Source organism: Ictidomys tridecemlineatus, chromosome 5, assembly GCF_052094955.1.
Source record: "Ictidomys tridecemlineatus isolate mIctTri1 chromosome 5, mIctTri1.hap1, whole genome shotgun sequence".
In the NCBI taxonomy this organism is placed as follows: Eukaryota; Metazoa; Chordata; class Mammalia; order Rodentia; family Sciuridae; genus Ictidomys; species Ictidomys tridecemlineatus.
Window position 1 is genome coordinate 55460125 of NC_135481.1, and position 20880 is coordinate 55481004.

The window sequence follows — 20880 nt, forward strand, 5'->3', positions numbered from 1 at the left end:
CAAAATTACTTCCAGGATATGTGTATAAGATACATATGAAACAAATTTGCTTTTTCAAAAGCCCCCACTTCATGGAAGCCTCACCTGAAATAACTGACCATATTTCCAAGGGTTGAATAGAATTGAAAAAATTATGATGTCTTGCTCTCCACAAACTAAGGAAAGATTAATTCACCATTATTATTCTATTATTAACAGAAAAAGAGAATTTAACTTTTTTTAAAGAGAGAAAGAAAGAGAGAACTTTTTAACATTTATTTTATTTATTTAGTTTTTTAGTTTTCGGTGGACACACATCTTTATTTTATTTGTATGTGGTGCTGAGAACCAAACCCAGCGCCCCGCGCATGCCAGGCGAGCGCGCTACCGCTTGAACCACATCCCCAGCCCAGGATTTTACTTCTAATGGACCCAAGCTCAATGCAGCATGCCCCTTTGGACGGCAGAGTTGCCTTGTAAAGCTGACAGGTGCTAAGGAGGAGACACCGTTAATGGCAATTGTGTCAAACTAATCTCAGCACAAACTACTATATTTTATTACATAAATTCTCAGGATAATTGCATGCCATATCAAGGACATCCACCCAATTAATTTTAAAAGTGTTAACAGAACTCATTTATCACCAAATGGTTTTAATTGTATCTGTCAAGATTTTTTAAAGTTATCATGCCATAGGGTTTTTAAGTAAATTCAAAATGGTATGATATGAAACTTTTTGCAGATTATTGTTGTAACTCATATAAATAGGAGCAAGAATTTATACTTTAATTGATTTAAGGTTGGTCATATGAGTTCCACATAAATGATACAAAGCCTACTTCTCAAGTCTTTGAATAGCCATTGATTCTGTGGACTATTAGAGCTTTTAAAAATGTGCTATGATGTCAATATGGTATTAAAACCATTTTGTGTAATCCAAAAAATAAACAAATAAAACATCAAAGTATGAAATTCCAATATTTATACACTTAAACCTCTTCTAAGGACTATAGAGACTATTGGAGACCTAAACTCTGGGCCTTGAGGACCAGACTAGACAAGTAGAAACAAGCACTCGTTCACTTGACATAATACAAACACATACAGGTACACAAATCACCATTGAAGAAAGCATAGTAGAACCCTCAAACCTCACCTATTTCAACAGGTTCCCTAGGAAGAATGTGACTTAAATAAATATTCCTAAAAATGCATATTTGTTACAGGCTAAAACTTGAACCGCAGTATCCGGTTCAGAGGACGTCCTGATCAGTATAATGGGACCTCACTGGAAGACTCTTTCTTTATACTAAGTTTATATCCTTGGGGGGGGGGATTAAAATATGCAAATTAGTTGCCACTCCTACTCAGAGTAACCAAATAATAGTTTGATACTCTGCTATATAGTCAATGGGCCATTGGACCATGTAGCTAATCTAAGAAAATATATGAAGTATTTATCTTAGCACCTGTTTGCCTAGCACTAGGTGCCAAATAAATGATTACTTCTTTAGTGTTTATCTATTTTCTCTCTTTCTTTAACTATTTCCTGTTCCCCAGTCAAGGTAGAGAATATATTTTCAGATTTGAATGTAGTAAAATAAAAACCAATTCATTCCCTGGCATTACCATCCAAACACTGCATTTGGAAATCTCATGGCTAGTAGTGCAGAAGGGGAATGTATATAAATAATCCTTTATATCTGAGGAAAAACTCTGAGCTAAATTCTTCTTTATTTGGATAATTAGTTAATGTGAGTCCTTTGGAAATTCCCCAGGGTGAGGAAGGAACATTTCAGCCCACAGGCCTGACTCAGCCCATTGCTTGATTTCATTCAGCCTGAGGGTGAGAAAACTCTGGGCAGCCCTGTAGAGAACCCCAGGAACAGCTCTTGCCCCTGATCCCAGGGGGCCTCTGGAGTCTTGGAAAAGTCTCTTGTAGCACGTGGATCTAAGCAATTGTCAACATGTGAGTTACAATGTCTGTGCGAAGTGAAGGCAAGAGCTCCCAGTCTCTTACCCCTGATTCTATAATTTAGCAAAGGCTGTCTGTCTACTTTTCCTCTTCTTTACAAATCTATTCTTTTTGTTCATTTGTTCTGTTTTACCTTCTTCAAAGGGTATCCCTCCCTCCAAATACTTTTCTTGTTTGTAACTCTTTCTTCTTTTTTCTGCTTCCCACCTCCCCTCCCTCTTTGTCTATTTGTGTCTGCTGCAGAGATCAAGCCAACGTCATCTTTCCCCAACACCATCCCTCCGACTTCCACTGCATCTGTCTCTTCTCCACCTTCACCTCTCCTTCCTGTGTCTTTCCTTCCATTTCTCTAGCTGAGACTCTCCAATTACTTCATTTCTTCCTTGAAAGTGAAGCTGAATCCATTGCCTGGCTTTGCCGTCTTCTGAGACAGTTTTATTTTTCTTAACAGTGTATCCTGAACCCAGAAAGGCAGTGTGGTGCATCAGAAAGAGCATGAGCCTTGGGAGTTGGAGACGTGACCTTGGCCTTGCTCAGAGTCCTCATTTTATAAACATTCAGTTTGTGATATCAGTGTTACACTACTCTAAAGCACTTTTAAAAGATGAGTTTTTATTTAGCAAATGGCCAAAAATTGACAGAGAATCAATAACAATAATAAAATTAGCAAACTTTCTATAGTCCTTAGCGTATCTCAAGTAGTATTCCAAGTACTTCACAAATCCTCACTCAGTGAATCCCCATATGAGATTGTCACTAAGAGTTTACAAAGAGGGTGAAAAGGTGGGATTGTGAGTAAGGTTGGTTTTTTTTCTCCCTTGTGAACATTTCTTTTATTATTCTATTTACAATTTTATACAAGACTGTGGAGTTGAACAATTCTATTTCACTATGTGAACAAAAATTAAATCCTATTTTACTTATACAGTTTTCCACTGACATTCTTTTTCCCTGCAGTGCAGAACCCCTTATTGGGAAAAATCAAACAAACAAACATTCCAGGCTCTTGTGATCAACCTGTATATCAACTTTCCCTTTTATGAACAGAAAACGATGCTAAGGCTTTACAAGACTCATAAAAATGTGATTATATAATGGAGGTTATTATTCACTATCCAAAAGATGTTTTCACACAAATGATCATAGTGGAAACATAATCATCACTGTTAGGAAATTCTTCCTAATCATTATGTATTAAGAGATGCAATTAAAGGTTGACCTTGATAATCCCTGTCTGGCAAGAATGGTAGAGCTTTTTGTTTTTAGCAAAGTATTTCTTTTAGGAATTAATGTCCCTGGGAATTATTATTAAAGTTAAATAAAAACTAGGCCCCAAACAGTGCTACATTTGAAAAATAAATAAAGAACACAAATAACTTCAATGGACCACCCCATTTATTCCCTACTCCAAAGACCCTACTTTTAAGATAGTATTTCTAGGGCTTATTTCTCCAGAAGAAAATATTTTTACCTCTCTTCTTCAAAACATATTTTCAGTTCCTTCACATTATGTATAGCATTAAATCAACACTTATTTTGTTAGACTCCTTAAACACAAACAATTAAAATTATCAATGAGAAATGTTTGGCTTTAAAAGATTCTACGATTTCAAGGAAATAATATAACTTCATTTTTTTTTTGCATTCCTGTAATAAAATCTCTAAGGCTGAGTAAAATATAAACAAAAAAGTTGTATTTAGCTCATAATTCTGGTGGCTGGAAAGTCCAAACAGCATGGAGCTCCTCCAGTAAGAATCCCCTACATCACAACATGACACAGAAGCAGAAAGGGAACTTGTCGTGTGCAGAAAGGGCCAACTTTATAACAACCTGTTCTTTTGGGAATGAATCCACTCACAGAAGACCTGGTCTGCTGCCTCAAGACAACACTAATCTATTCATGAGGATCGAGCCCTCCATGACCTAATTAGCTTCTGCTAAGCTCCACATCTTAAAAGTTCTATCACCTCCACATAACCAACCTTCCAGCACATGAAGCCCTTGGGGGACAAACCACATCCAAACTGCAGTACAATTTAAGTATTTTTTTTCTTTCTCATACTTCTGAAAATGTAAAATAGAAACACTTCTCTAATACTATGAACTTAATTTTTAAAAGTTCACATGAGTTCAGATTTGGTCATTCAAAAAACTCGGTTGCAATATGCTTTTGTGTTACCTGTAATAAAAGCTTTTGAAAAACAAACCAATAATGTGATAAGAAGTGGCAACTCCAAAATTCATATAAGTGATAACAGCTGGGGCCACATTCTGGTTGGAGGAAGAGTTAACATGCTTAGAAGTTGTGTGTGCAAAGGAAGCATCCTATATTTATGATTAAAGTATATTTTTTAAAATTAATTTAAAAATTTATGAAATGCAGATCTTTCCCCTAATTTAGACTGTCTTCCCTCATAGTCTAACTTATATTTCTATTTTACTGCATTTATTTCAATATTTTTATTATGTGCTTAAGTATCATCTACTCAACTTCATATCTTGTGTATGTAAATGCTTAACAAATATTTGTTGAACAAATAAATAGATGACTCAGTGAGATTTTATGAACCATGAAACTACTGCCCTGAAAATATCTAGAATTATTAAGTTGTAAGAGTGAAAAGTTTTTTCATTCCTCTTTCGATGAAAGGCTTCTGAAAAAAACCCTAGCATCTGTGTGCAAAATGATAAGTTTAAGTGTATTTTCCGAGGCAGAGATTCCAAAGTTTATGTCACATTCCCCAGTGGGGGTCTACAATCCTGAAAAGTATCTTCTCTATTGTCATGGAAGTGATTCATCCAATTCTGAGTGTATACCGCCAATGATAATAATCCCACTACCAGATGGAACAGACTAGTTTATTTTCATATTTTACAATTCTAATGATACTGAACCATAATCCTTTCCCTGCCACTTCTGATTGGCTGCAGCGTCATCCTCTAGAGTCACACAGACATGTCCTGCCGAGTCACTGTATTTGACAGCACTGTGTATTTTTAGACAACTGCCATAACCTATCCTATCTTCTCTTATGCAGGCTATGAATCCTCAGCTCCTCCTACCAGAATCAAGTTCTACTCCCATTTCTACCTTGACATTCAGTGTACCCAGGATTTTGCGCATGATCCAAACCTACCAGAGCTGAGCACTGTATAAGCTTATTCTGGGCATTCTGAGTTAATGAGACTATCAGTTCACCCTCTCAGGGATAGCTCTACTGTGTTGGTGTTAACTTACAGTTAACTAAAGTCTCTGTTTTATTCATTTATTTTTCTTTATTTGTGCTGAAGTTCTGCCATCCATGGCCTTTATATTCTATCCAAGCAGTAAGTGTAGAGATTCTACTGCAGGATTTTGCCAAATTTTCTTACGTTTTAAATATAATTAATCACTGCTGTTGGCTGAGATTCTTAAGAATTCCCAGATTCTACCAACTCAAGTTTTAGCCACCATTCCCTACGCCTGCATTCCCTATGCCAGTTTCTTACCAATTCTATTTCAAATAGATTTCATGAAGATTAAAGCCTTAATATGCAAAATTCACTGTCCAGATTATAAAATAGACAATGCACAAGAAAAAGTCTAAAATAGTAAGAATGAGGTTATTAAGGGGACAGACTCTAAATCCAGAATACTGAGGTTCAAATCCTAATGCTGCCACTTACTAGCTATGTAACCTTAGACACATCACATAATTTGTTTCCTCATTAGTAAAATGGGTAAAAAAGAAACACATCTTCTGCATTGTGTGGTAGTAAAGATTAAATGTAAAGATTCCAGAATACATTGTAAATGCTGTGTAAATATTACCTACATGTTAATATAATTTAGCTCATGTGTTCACATAATTAATGTACATATAAATTCAGGGTTAGAGGGGCTGGGATTGTGGCTCAGAGGTAGAGCACTCGCCCAGCATGTGTGAGTCCCTGGGTTCGATCCTCAGCACCATATAAAAATAAAAAAATAAAGATATTGTGTCCAACTACAATAAAAAATAAATATTAAAATAAATAAATACAGGGTTAGAAACCAGAGTTTTGTAAATGTGGAAAATATCTCAAAGACATAAAGCAGTACTATTCAGTTATTTCCCTCAAATCCTATATTTGGACCAACATTTGAGAAAGACAGCAAGTCCTATAAACATTCTTGAACTGTAGAGTGAAAGAATTTTATAATTTATTTGCTTTGATTTTCAGCCTGATTTTTCTCTCTCATTCACATTGATCATTTCTATTACTTATCTTTAAGTTGAGAGATAACTGTCTTCTATCCTTGCCATTCAGCCCATTCACTAAGTCATTGTTGTTTAATTCTTTCAGTTATTATTGTATTTTGTTCTAAAATTTTTCTTTGAATTATTTATAACTTTTATCTCTTTGATGGGACTTTTTGTTTCTTTGCTTGGACTTTCTATATTTTATTATTTATTTCAAGCAGACTTTAATTGCTCGTTATAGCATTTTTGTGATAGCTTCTTTAAAATGTTTCTCAGATAATTCTAATGTTTCTTATTTTTGACACTGACTGTTTCTTAGCCTAACAATTGATTTTCAATTAAAACCTGGATATTTGGGCATTATGAGATGGAGAATCCTATCTAAATGTCACATTAGCTGGCGAAGAAGGGTGGTGTCTTGCCACTGGCAGGTGAAGACGGAAATCAGGTTTTCCACTCAGCCTTCGTTACCATCCAGCAGCAGTGAATCTCCTGAGTCTGTACTAACTGCCTCTGACTCCACACTGGCTGGCAGACAAGGGAGCTTTTCTGCTCCTGAGGGCCTCTTATCGCCTCAGAAGGGCGGAAGTCTCAGCTTTGCAGTGGGAATGGGTCCTATTTATTTTGTGGTGTTTCGCTGGATAGAGCAATTATTCTCCTATAAGCTTTCTTTCTTGGTAGGATGCCCCTTTCCTGGTCCCTTTTCTAGAAAGGACGAGTTTTTCTTTGGTTCTGTTTTGTTTGTGGGTAATTTTGCCTGTGCTCATCAGCATTTTTCTGGTTGATGCCTTCTCCGGTATCCAGTCTGAGATAGATGAAGAATAAAAGCTCAGAATTCACTGCTGTGTCCTTCCTCAGGCACTGAGTTCCTCAGGAAGTCTGCCTTCCCTTCACATTGTAGTCTTTTTATATTTATTTTATATTTAAAACATTCAGGATTTTTACTGTTTATAGCAGGAGGGATGGGAATAGTATATCTGCTTCATCTTCCCAGGGCGTTAATGTATTTATGGAAAACTAACCTACTGAACTGTGAGAGTAGGCCACAGATTGCCCAAAGCCCACGGTGCCAGTTGATTTAACCCTGCTGTGGGGATAGCAGGTATGCTCCTTCACTGTTTACCCTCTCTGCTAAGAGAGGCAGCCTCTTCCAGACCAGCTCCCATGCATACCTGGGACAGCTTCCTACACGGATTGCCCTTCCACTGAGCAGGAGAATCAGAATAGATCCCATCTGCCATCCTCCCTCACTCCAGCTGGCCCCACGGGCACACCTCAGTCTTAATCCAGTAACAGATCACTCATTAGGATGTGGCAAATGTAGTGGGTTCCCACTTCTACTGCACTCCTCCTCCCCAAAATCTTCCAATGTGGATTGCCAGAACCAGCTTCTCCCTCTTCACATTTGTCTTTGCTCTCCTGCCATTCCCCATGATTATTTGGCTGAGGTCCAGCTAAGCCCAACAAGCATTTTTTTTTTATTAAAATACCTAGGGCTGAGGTAGCATGACTTTTCTCCATCTTTGTTCTAAATGTCTTCTGCCTCTGACATTAATAGCACTTTCACATATATAGTTACTTGTCATTTGCATGACCCTCCCTGTGTTATCTCCTGTTTTCTCTACAGCAGCTCGATAAGATAGCCAGTATTGTGCCCATGTTATATATTTAGAAACTGAAACCTAAAGCAGTCATAGCATCTGCCCACATTGACATGATATTAAGTGCCAAAGCTGAAACTAGATAAATCTGATTTCTCAGGGCTCATTCTGTACCATAACATCTTGGCTTCTATAAAGTTATAATAATGAGAGTAGTTACCATTTGATTGCAAGGCACTCTACAATCCCTAATACCATTTAAGTATAAAAAGAATCTGGGATCACAGAAACTAATCCTGAAGCAACTCTCTAAAAACAGGAAAGGAGTTCTTTCTATGTCCGTGGCCCTCTGTTTTTTCCCATTCTACATAAACTCTCTTTCAAAAAACTAATTCATTATATGGCCTTTCTTCTAACTTTATATCAACAAAATTTTCATCTCCAAAATCTATTTCTTTATCTGTAGTTGCCAAGTAGAGATTTCCACTCAAATGACTTGTCGTCATTTCAAGCCCCACAGGACTGAAAGTGAATTCATGATCCTCAAACCCTAACCAGTTTCTGCTCCCACCCTGTCTCCATAGCACCAACATTCCCCCATCCACAGGGCATAAAATGTTTTTTATTCATTTCTCTCCTCATTCCCCATATCATGTCAGTCCCAAAGCCCTATTGAATGTTCCTGTGAAGCCACTCATCTTTCCTCCCATGTACCTTCCTCTTTATTCCATGGTTACTTATTCAAGTCCCTTTAATTGATGCTTCTGTGTCAGCCTTCTTTCAGCAAAACTCTCAAGTTTCAAGTTCATCCCTGTGTTCATCTTCTATGCCACTGTCAGACCATTCTTCCTTAACACAGCTCTATAACATTGTTTCCCCTGTATATAAATCTGCAAAGATCCAAGAACCCATCATAAAAGGGTCTAGGGTCCTGTGAACAGCTTTCAAACCCTCCTGAATCTCTCTTTTCCCCGCCTGGCTAGGCAGGTGAAATGCCTGTCACTGCTCATCCCCATGTCCCATCATGCCTCTTTCACTCTATCTGCCTACTTGCTCACTTCTGCCTGTTCCTATTTTGTCATGTAGATATAAGTTGTACCCTGCTTCTTTCAAGAGACCAGGTAGTTTTGGATTCCTTAAAAACTCCTGCTACACATAGAGCTGTATCATCCATCTAAGCATCTAAGCGCATGGCTACAAAGACCTGAGTTGTTTACCTCTGTTTAGTGTGAGTCAACGACACCTCCCAACTGGCTCAGGAGGAAGTAGGGTAGAGGACAACCTCATGTTCCTTTGTTCCCCATGGCTCCTAGCAGAATTCCAAGCATAAGAGGTAGCTCAATAAATCAGTGTGTCCTAAAGTTTTAACCTGCATTTGGTAGATTTGCTTCCCTTGGCAGAGGACCATGGATGACCCCATATGATCCTAAAGCAGGCAGTTTGCAGACCACATTTTAAGAAGCCCCGATTTTTCAGAATTAAAAAATTCATACCAAAGGTAGATACAACATCGGTTTTTTCCCTTATGCCTGTCAACTAGATCAATAATAACTCAAATTCACACAATTTTCTGTTGACTAAGAATTGTTTATTTAAATGAACACATAAAACAAAGTTCTAGGCATCAGAAAATACATGAGATGTTCAACAAATTCTCCACATCCAGGAAGCAAGAGTTTGATCTATAACTTGTTTTATAATAATTTCATGCAGTAGATAAATTAGGAAATTCAATTTGGGGATTGGACATGAACTGTAATTCATAAGACAACCAGTAAGCATGGTCTTACGGTAAATAATGCTCATAAATATATAGATAGGGAGGCAGAGGAGCAAGGGAAAAATTATTGGGTACTTTTAGCATTGCAAAACTGTTTAATGAATTTCCAAAACATTTTCTTTATTTACTTATTTAATGTTGAGTATTTATGGAGCTAGATCCAGTAGTTAAAAAAGGAAGAAGTCCAGAGAAAGAATAAAGAAAAGAGAAACTTTTAGATAACATGCTTCATATTTAGGTTAATAACCCCACATTAGGTAAAATTGCAACACTCTTAAGAAGTGAATATTGGGTTGGGGATGTGTCTCAAGCGGTAGTGCGCTCGCCTGGCATGTGCGGGGCACTGGGTTCGATCTTTAGCACCACATAAAAATAAAATAAAGATGTTGTGTCTCCCGACAACCAAACAATAAATATTAAAAAATTGTCTCTCTCTTGAGAGAGAGAGAGAGAGAGAAGTATTACATTATAGAGTTTTCTTGCCAGTGGAGATTAGAGAAAAACTTTAATAAAGTTTACAATTTTAAGGAGAACACATTTTAAGTCATCATTTTGAAGTTAACTATGGTTCCTACGATGGATATTCATTTCATTAGTGTGCTTTTCACTCCTGAGAAATATGTAATGACATAATAGACACCATGTCATGTAATAACAACAATGTAAAGTTAGTAGCACCATTCTCTTTGAGGAAGGTATAAAGATCTTGACATAACTAATACCTTCCATCCCAAATTTTTCCCATCAAAAGTGATTTCCTCACTTTTGCTTGGACATCAGTAACGGGGAGACAATCTGACTCTTTTCTGGTTCCAATTACAAGAACATTCTCTTTCATTAAGCAGAAATCTGCTCTTCCAAATCACTAATCTCAATTTTATCTTTTAAAGTCACCTGGATCCTGTTGTCTTCTTCTGCTTCCTGAAATTTTTCTGTAGTTGCATTGAAGTACCAGATCTTTAATTATTTTCTTCTTGCTAAAAATTCTTAGTTTCTTTCAGCCATTTCTCAAATAACTTGTTTTCAAAAAGTCTCACTGCTCTAGTTTTCCTTGTCTCACATATTATAACTCATCAATGTCTCTCAAAGCATGGCATCTACACTTCGGTACAAGACTCAAATTTGGCCCACCTAGATAGAAGCCTCTATTACCCTACAGTGGGCACCTGAGATGTTCTATTAATACTACCTGGGATTACAGAAGGTATTTTAGCAATTTCACCATACTACTAGCTCATATTTAGTTAATTATCCCCCTTGATGTTCCCAACCCCTACCATGAACTATTTTAAGTAGCATCTCCTATATTCTATACAAGTTTTCAGAACCTACAGTCAGGATTTTACATTTTTAATTTTATAAGCCACTGTTCTTCTCTCTCCTTAGAAACCTCTAGAGTTGCTGTCAAAGATATTTCTTAAAGATATCAGTTGGTGCCTGGTTCACCGTCACTCTCCTATATCTGTTATGGTTTTTTGTGGTGTCAGTAATCACATAGATGATCATTTCACTCCTGCCCTCATCATTCTTCTGAACTCTACTCCTCCAATAACCTTGTCCTCTCTATCTCAATCTCTTACTTCCCTTCTAATCTCTACGTAAAACACCTTAACTCTAAAATCACCACCTCAGTTCCTTACTCTAATAACCTTATTCCAGCAACCCTGACAGCATATAAAATCCACTGTTCATACCCCTTTTCTCTGTGCTTTTCCCTTCCTTCCCAGTTGCCATGACCCATCATGTATGCACTCCCTTGCATACAACCTCAAATCCGATGCCTTTCTCTTCCTGCCATGCTCACAGGGAAACCAAAACCAAAAACCAAACCAACCATCCACCTACTCCAAACCAACACTTGGGCTGAATGTGACTGGGGGAAAGAAAAGATAACATATGTAGTAACTTGTCTCACTTTAAGCTCATAGCCACCAACTCCAAGTGAGCCCCAAGGGCTGATCAGAATTTCTGTAATCTTTTTAGACCTTTCATCCTTCCATTCTCCTAGAGGATAATGTTATACCTTCCTCCTTTGACTCAAGCTTCCAGCATTCACTCTGCTGTTGACCTTGCTTCTTATTTCATTCATAAAAGAGAAGCAGTCAGAAGAGAACTTACACCCCATGTCCAGTCATATCCATGAATTGTCTGTGTCTAAAATCCACCTTCCACGGCACCCTAAATCTATTTCCTCTCACCTACTCAGGGGCATATTTGCAGGTAATGTCCCTTCTCTCTCCTGCACCATTAGTCTTTCCCAGCCTATTGAATCACTTGTGTTAGACAGCTTTCTATTGCCATGACAATATATGAGACAATCAACATATAAAGAAAAGGTTTATTTGGGCTCATTGTTTTGGACATTGCAGTCCTTGATCAGTTGGCCCTGTTGCTTTGGGTTTGGGGCAGCACATGAAAGCAAGTGGCAAAGCAAAACTATTCACCTCATGTCAGGACACAAAAGAGAGGAAGAGGAAGGGACTTAGGTCTCACTATCAAGAGCATCCCTCACGATGACCAGAAAGAAGACCTCTCTGTAGGCCCCTTCTCTTAAGGCGTCTATCATTTGCCCATGGCACCAGGCTGGGAACTAAACATTTAACGCATGGGCCTTCAGGGAACCTTGCACATAAAAACTATAGCAGTCAAATGTAAGATTTGTAAGATCACAGATAGGCCTTAATATCCTCCACAGTTAAAAAAAAAAAAGTGAAACAAAAACTTTCCTTCTCTTCCTCCCATTTTTCTTGCCTTTATTTCTTTATAGCAAAATTTTCAAAAGAATCATGTCTATGGATGCATCTCTTATTTTCTTCTGTCCTGGTCTCTGTAATGCCAAACAATGCAAAACAAACCACGCACTCCCCAACACTTAAAAAACTAGTTTCATCAAATTCATGACTTTCTCACTGTAAAATCCAATCACAGTCCTCATCTTACTAACCTACAATCAGCACTTAAGGGAGTGGATCATTCCGTTCCTCTTGATGTACAGTTCTCTTGCCCTTTGGGGTCTCATTCTTTCAGTTCTTCTTTGTTAGCCACTTTTAATTGGATTTCTTTGCCAGACATCTGAATATTTGAGAGTCGAAGGATTTCTTTTTTTTTTATTTGTTTTAATTAGTTACACATGACAGTACAATGACCTTGACATATCATACATTTGAATCAGATGGGATATAATTTCTCATTTTTCTGAGTGTACAGGTTGCAGAATCATATTGGTCATGCAGTCACGTATGTACACACAGTAATCCCTTCACTGTCAATACTGACTGTCTTTGTGATCCCATCTCTATATCAACAAGTGCCAAATGTATATTCTTAGACAAGACCATGTTCTAGCCCCATTCCTAGGCTGCCATTTGACCTCTCCACCTGAATATCTATCTCATGAGCATTTCAAAACTAACATTCGCAAAACCAAACTTCTGGTTTTCCCTTAAAACCTACTCTTCCTAAAACCTTTCCAATCCCAACTAATAATAGCAAGTCCATTCTTGTTTTTGCTCAGGTCAAAAATCATGGCATGATCCTTTAGTCCTTTCTGTCATATCCAATTCACAATTGATTAAGATATACTGTTAACTTCAGAATTTATAAACAGAATATATCTAAAATCCGACCACTTTTTACCTCCTCCAATGCTTATCACTCTGGTGCAAGACTCCATGATCTCTTGCTCAGACTATAGCAATGGCCTACTAATTGACCATTCTTGTTCCACACCTACCACCATCATCCTCACATTAGATTCTCAACACAGCGACCAAAGCTCCATTACACTTAACATTAAAATTAATTCTAAACATATTCCCTTTCTACTAAAAATTTTCCAGTGGTCTCCATTGCATTCAGAGTAATATCCAAAGCTGTTTACAAGGACCTACAGAACCTAATCTGCCTACTAACCTTCACCCTGCACTCGTCTCCTACCATTCTTCCCTTGCTAGCTCCACTTCACTCTCCTTCCTGCTGCTTCCCCAGGGGTGTTACTAGGTACATGCTGATCCCAGGTACCTGCACACTTGTCCTGTCACTTTCTTTAAGTCTCTGTTTCAATATTACCTTAACAAAGAGTCCATCTTTGACTATCCCCCTCATTTCTATTATTCTGTTTTAACTTTCTCCATAGTACTTATCAATCCTTGACAAATATTTTCTGTCCTCTATCCCCCTCCTCCTCTCCCACTTCCCCCACACCAGTAAACATGTACTTTCTGGGAGACAGATTTTATCTGTTTCTTTTTTTCTCTCTCTACTATTTCCTCAGTGTTTAGAACAATGCCTGGCATATAGTAAGGGCTCAATAAGTAACATTGTAATCACAAATTAATTAAATTATGCTATCTTGCTAAAATTGATAAAAAATGGTTGTTACCTTTGGAGAGAGCAGTGGTCAGCTAGAAGATAAGGTATAAGCAATATTTTCTTTTCTCTGTATACCCTTCTGTACCTTTTAAATTTTAAAACCATAAGCATGTATTTCCTACCCTGAAAAGGATTTTTTTAAATTAGGGTTAAATGATTTTAAGAAAAAAAGTTTATCTTGTTGCTTTTGAGTAAGCACTAAAATCAAGATTTCTTTCTTACAGCAATGTTATTCTGTAGCATATTTTGAAACTTTGCGTTATTTACAAATTAAATAGCATGATTTTCTACATCTTGTGTAAGTCAAATGACTCAGAATATGAAAAAAAAAGAAAAATTCTGTTTGGCTTTATTTTTTAGTTAATCAATGGGAATTTCTAATGATTGACATATTCCTTTACTTCTAAGGATTTACAAATATTTGGCATAACAAGGCATTCTTAGATTCTACCAGAAATCAACATCAACAACATTGACTTATAAAGTTTAAGGAACCCATTTCCATCTTTTTAAAAAAACATTTACCGATTTTAACTTTTCTGGCATCAGTCTTTTTCTACAAAGATTCTCAACCTGACTTTAAAGCTGCCCAGCAAATGCATCTCATCACAGAAGAAATACAGAATTTTATCTTCAATTATTTCTGGGCTCCCAGTCTCTCCTTCTATATGTTTTAGCTTATAGCTTTGAAGTCACTGCCCATTTTAAATTGCATAGGTGAAACATTAATTAAGATGCTCTTCCCTCTCTTTTCTCCTACATGATCACTGCTTTATCTTCCAAGGACAGTGGCTTCTCCTTCATGTCCTTCTCTTCTCTTTGCCCTTAAAAACTGGTTATCTTTTATTTTTTTGACCATGTCCTTTATGTTGGCTTTAGTAGAGAGCATTTGTATGTAGATACATTAATCCCTTAGGGCTAGGGACATAGCTCAGTTGGTAGAGTGCTTGCCTCACATGCACAAGGCCCTGGGTTCAATCCCCAGCACCACAAAAAAGAAAAAAAAATAGATACATTAATCTCTTGAACTATATCTTTTCTTTCATTGCCCTCCACATTTCCCAGTACCTTTTACAAAGTTCCCTTAGTTATTATTGAACATAATTTTAAATTGTAAAATTATATCAACACTAATAAAGGCAAAGATCTTGGAATAATATTCTCTAAGGAAGCACAGAATGAGAAAGATGATAGAGGAAAGGAAAGAGAAATAGTTTTATTTTCCACAGTTCAGTCTGAGCAAGCAATGTTCATGTTTAGTTATCCTGTGTCCACCTCAGAAAACTAACTCATGCTCTTCTGCTCTTGGGGTTTTATAATATAATGACCTTATAGTAAAATTTTCGGTAATGACTTGGGAATAAGGAAGCTGAAAACGACACAAAAGAAACTGACTAAACTATATACTAATGTGAAATAGAAAGGTGCACATGTTCTAGGAATCTGTAACTCATATTTAGCAAAGATCCTTTTACAAAGGAGGCATTCAATAAATGTTTACTAAGTTGAATTGAACTGCAATGGTTTCTCACTTTACAGATAACAAAAACTCTCTGTAATCCATGCTACCCAGGATAGACAGTATTATAATGGGCAAGATAATCAACATCTCTGCCAAAAATCTCTCCGAATTAGAATGAGAAAGATGATAGAGGAAAAGAAAGAGAAATAGTTTTATTTTCCACAGTTCAGTCTGAGCAAGCAATGTTCATGTTTAGTTATCCTGATGGACAGCCTAGAAAGGAGATGGGGGCAGGGAAAGCCTTCAGTGTATCTGAGGAGCAATGAATGGGGTGGATTCCTGGAATGGTTTGTTCATGAAGAGAAAATTATGCTGAAAGCCTTGATAAAATCTATTTTTCAATGTATTTTTAAGATACATAGTGTTTCTAACTTTTAGTTTAACCTAACTTGAATTCCCTATATTAAGGGGAATGTCCTATATTTATTTCCAGAAAGTTACTGATTATATACAGAGACTATGTCCAGATAAATACATTATACTAGGTTTCCAAGCTTTTTTCTTATATTCTTTAATAAATTGCCAAAGTATAGTGTTTCTTCCCATTTCAAGATAAAAGAAAATGAAGATTGGAATTTACACCTTCTAAAGGGGAAAAGATTCCAAATAAAAATGTTTATACATCTATCAAACACATTAAAAAAAAAAAGACAGTCAATTCAGTCTCCAAATGAAGATGATGATCAGTAATGCATCATAGTTCTATAGATTTATTATATTAAACTTGGGATACATAAAACATTCTCAATGCTATTGAAAGAATGATAGACTAAGAACAGCTTTTCTAACAGCACATCACATTTAGCGAATGTAGCAGAACTACAAATTTATAAACTCTGAGGTTGAAGTAATGCAAATTTGTTTTGCAATTATCTAGATATTTAAGTCAGATTATCCATAGCCAATATTACTGGAGCAAACTACATTAGACTAATTTCTCCTGACCATTCACCATCCTGTTCTTTATTTTGCCTTCCATGCATGAAGCAGCCATGCATGAAGCAATCATTTAGCTAATTTCCAAAGCAGGCAATGAGTTAACTTTTTACCATTTTCATTTTGTTCAAATGTTCTATTTTAAATTTTTTCTTTAAACAAAGAGCCATTCTTCTATCCTTTTTATTATTGTATGCTCCTTTTGAATAGTTTTCAGGAATAAAATAACTTTATGAGAAAACAAAACAGTGGTTTTTAATGTCTTTTGGAGAATTATTAGATGATGGCAGTGTTTTATGATTAACAAGTTGTAGCCTACAACATGTTTATGATTAACATGTTGTAGCCTACACATGGTATATTAAATATTCCCTTGACTATAGACATCATTTCACAAGTTCACTATCAACTTCATATATAACAAAGTATAACTTAAGAAGACAGTGTCACTTTTTGTTGAGAAAATTTCCATGCCACAAAGGGACAGAATTGATGAGAATAACTGAAAACACAGTACTGATTGGGTTTTATAATGTAGCTTTAATGATGTTCATATACACACACACACACACACACACACACACACACACACACACACATTTCAGGGTATTACTGAGAAATGTTTGGGGAAATATTTCTTTGTAAACTTTAATTAACATCAATGTATAAAAATAAATAACAGACTTTCTGTCCAGGCGGCAGGACTGGTGGTGTTTTCAGAAAAAAATTTCAAACACCAATATCTATCTTACATTTTAATATTCCATCTGAAAAAGAAATAAAATATGTTTACAGTATATTACACTCAAAAATCTAAGTTACTTCTTAGTTTAACTCAGGGTCCCAAAGGCATCATTCTTAAAAATAATAATAAAGCAGCTATGGCCATGTGAGCATAAAGCTAAAAGACAACTTTTTATGAGCCAGATGTTGAATCTGTTGGCACCTTGATCTTAGACTTCCCAGCCTCCGGCACAGTGAGTAAAATAATTTATGCTTATAAGCCAAAAATAAGTTTTTAAAATGCAAAGTAAATTAGTGTGCATAATAGGCTACTTTTGAATTTTGTCTCTGATACAGTTGATGATTCACCTTCTGACTTTGCTTATATCAACAGAACTGTCAAAGTAACAGACACAGAAGCTGGCCTAGATCTTGTTTGGATTTTTCAAGATGTGGTTATTTATGTGGCTATTATTTCTAGCATTCAGTTCTCTTATAAAAGGCTATCCAGTCTACTTTATAGGAAATATACGATATGAAACAGTGACCAATGAACCACTATATTAGAAATGAAAAATTTCTTCAAACAACAATAATAAACTAAAATATTTCTATATAAATAGGCAAATATATATGTATATATATACATATATATATATATATGCTTCGTTCTCCTTCTCCACCCAAACTTAGAATCATATTTGATATTATTAGTCCATTTGTTGCATTTTCTATGTAATAACACATTTTAGTGAATAGTATGTTACCAAACATGGGACACTTAGCTTCCTTACCTTCAGTAATCTAACCTTGTTCAACTAATGGGAGGCAGGCAATGTTGATAAAGAAATAATTTTAAACAAAGATGAATGGGGGGAGAGAAAGGGAGAGAGAAGGGAAAGCATATGGAAATGGTAGGAGACCTTCAATGATACATAAAATTATAAGAGGTTATGAGGGGCAAGGGGGAGGGAAAAAAGGGGAGAGAATTGAACAACAGCAGAGGAGGTAGAGAGGGAAGATGGGAGGGGAGGGGAGGGGAGGGGGGATAGTAGGGGATAGGAAAGGTAGCAGAATACAACAGTCACTAATATGCCATTATGTAAAAATGTGAGTATATAACAGATGTGATTCTGCAATCTGTATTTGGGGTAAAAATGGGAGTTCAAAACCCAATTGAGTCAAATGTATGAAAGATGATATATCATGAGCTCTGTAATGTTTTGAACAATCAATAAAAAAAGAACAAAAAAATAATAATAATAATTTATCTTGCAGTGGATAAAGGTTCTGAATTCTAAGCTGCCCTCAGCAAAGAATAGTAATGACAAAAACTGCCTCCTTTGTCTGTTATCATTTGCCATCTTCTTTTGCCAATTATAAGAATTTTTGCTTTCTCTTCATTTCAATAGAAATTGAATAGAGTCTGGATAGGGATTTTCAGCATTTGCATCTTTTTCTTTTCCTTCTTACTTTCCATGCTTCCTCCTCCTTTTGCTGGTATATGGTCCCTACTTTTTCTTTTCTGCGCAGAACATTGGCAAATTTTATTAAACCCACTCTTCAAACCTCCTTTCCCCAGCTCAGATCTTTTATACTAGAGCAGAGTTAAGACAACCTAAGGCACTTCATATAACCCTTGAGAGGGAGTGGCTTAAGAAGGGGGTTTCCCCAAAACAGCTGCCAAGAACACTCACGCCAGTCCCGCCCCCTTTCTCCTCCTTCGGGAGCACCCACCACTCCAGGCCTTCTAGAGCTACATTGCCAAAACTACACAACTCCCACTCCACCATAGCAAAGCTTTCTCTGAGAACAGAACAACATAACACCCCCCTACTTCTCTCACTGGAAACCGCGCTAACCAGGCCGGCAGCCCAGGCTCTTACTGTGCGCGTCTTGCCTCTTTTGACTAGAATTCACCAAAGCCCTGGGGTCCTGATAGACACGGGTCTGCTTGGGTTGCCAGGAGGAAGTCAGGCCAAGGGAGATGGAATCCGGGGCAATTTTCAAATACTGGAGCAGATTCAGACTGCTGGTAAATTGTCGCTGGTCCACTCACCCCTATCCAAACCCTCCAACCCACAGCCAGGCTCGCTGCATTTCGGGCTTCCAAGTTTCAATGCTCCCTGCAAGGTGGGGACATTAGAGCAGCTAGGTTCTGAGTAAGGGCAGACACAACTCCCAGCCCACTTACAATGCTGTTCCTCCAGAATGAGGTAAACACTCCTTATGATTTGTTTTCTGCGCGAGAGTGGTTGGGGGGGGGGGCGGGAAGGAAGGGGGCGGGTGGAATGGGGGAGGGGAGTGTGGGAGGGAGGACTGGGAGGCGCCGGGTGTGGCGACTCCTGGGGAGAAGGGTAGGGGAGAGTTGAAGCCACACAAGCTGCCCTGCACGGAGCCGCGTCCTGGGGCAGCTGGTGAGCTCGCTGCTTTGTTGTCAGCATCTCTTGTGGCCCGCGCGCACAGTGCGCGCAAACACGCCCCAGAAAACCACCACAACCTGTCATAACGGCCCTACAGCTCTGAGCCCCTGACAAGAGGGAGAAACTTGTACCGGGACGCACCAGCAAGTCAGGATGCTGCAGTTTGCCAGTAAGGACAATGTTTTAAACCGAAATAAAGATAATGAAATAAAGGGATCGTTCTTTCTCTGAGCCTTTGGAAAAAATTAAAATTGCTGTTTGCTACCAGTCCATTCACATTTGCAGTCACCCTTGGCGAAACGGGTCTGGGATTGGTGCTAAAGGCAGAGCGCGCCAGGAAGGTGCAGAGGAGAGCTGTTAAGAAGGGAACCGACTGGGACCGGGGTACCTGACGCCATTTGCGGGGTAGCGGTGCCCTCCCGCCTTACCTGTGGATGCAGTTTCCATGGCAACGGGCGGCGGCCGGGCGGGGCCGGAGCCCAGTTCCCGCGGCGCCGCTCCCTCGGTCCCGGAGCCCAACCCCCGGCCGGGCTCCTCGGTCTGCGGCGCCGGCCTGGCCCCTTTCGGCGTCACCGTTTCATTCTCCCCCTCCCCCCGGTCCCCGAACCACTGGGACCCGGGGCTGGCCAGAGGCAGCAGCTCGTCTTGCGGATCCGGCGGCGCGGCCATAGTTGGCGGTCCCCCCGCGTGGCGACGGCGGCTTGGCGGGGCCGAGGTGTGGTAGCTGGGCGGGCGATCGCTCCTTGCTGCTATCCCCGCCGGGACTCTGGGCTCCGGGAGGCTGCGGAGTCTCCGCGCCGCCGCCGCCGCTGCTGCTGCAACTCGGGCCCAGGCGCTGCCTGCTGCTCTTCGCGCTTCAGCTCCTCCTCCTCCCCCCTCCTCTTCCTCCGGGCCCCGCCGCGGCCGCTGCCTGCGCTCCTCCCCTACTCCAGTCACTGATGCTGCTGCTGCTGCTCTGCTACTCCCAAGCCTGCTATTACGCAGGTGAAAATGGCCTGCTTCAGAGCACGTCAGCCCCGGCCTGCTAATGGCAGGCCCTGATTAAAGGATGTGCCAAATCCACTTGAATCTCCCCCTTCATCCGGGGAGGAATACAAAGGGAGGATCAGCAGGTAGAACAAGCCCCCAGCTGCTACTGACTGATTAGGCAAGCTGCCCTCCCAACTCAAGAAGTTAAGCTCCCACTGGTGTTCTGGGACCTAAGGCAAAGAAGGGAAACTGGAGACCTCAGGGCCACAGTTCTGAGGGTGACCAGTATCCGTTGTGAATGGGGACATAGGTCTGAGCAAGAAGGTGGTGGAGGTGGATATTGGTGGTAAATGGTGACAAGAGAACCTGCAAGACT

The 20880-nt window shown here is 38.8% G+C and overlaps 1 protein-coding gene across 1 annotated transcript in view; it reads right to left on the bottom strand.

The window, feature by feature from the left end:
- The window catches only part of Rtn1 (reticulon 1), a 223321-nt gene extending 202889 nt beyond the window's left edge, over positions 1-20432 (bottom strand). The window contains exon 1 of the mRNA XM_021724766.3: positions 19964-20432. Coding sequence (XP_021580441.1) covers positions 19964-20204 — 241 coding nt within the window. The 5' untranslated portion in view covers positions 20205-20432. The remainder of the gene's footprint in view (positions 1-19963) is intronic.
- Between the last annotated feature and the right edge of the window lie 448 nt (positions 20433-20880).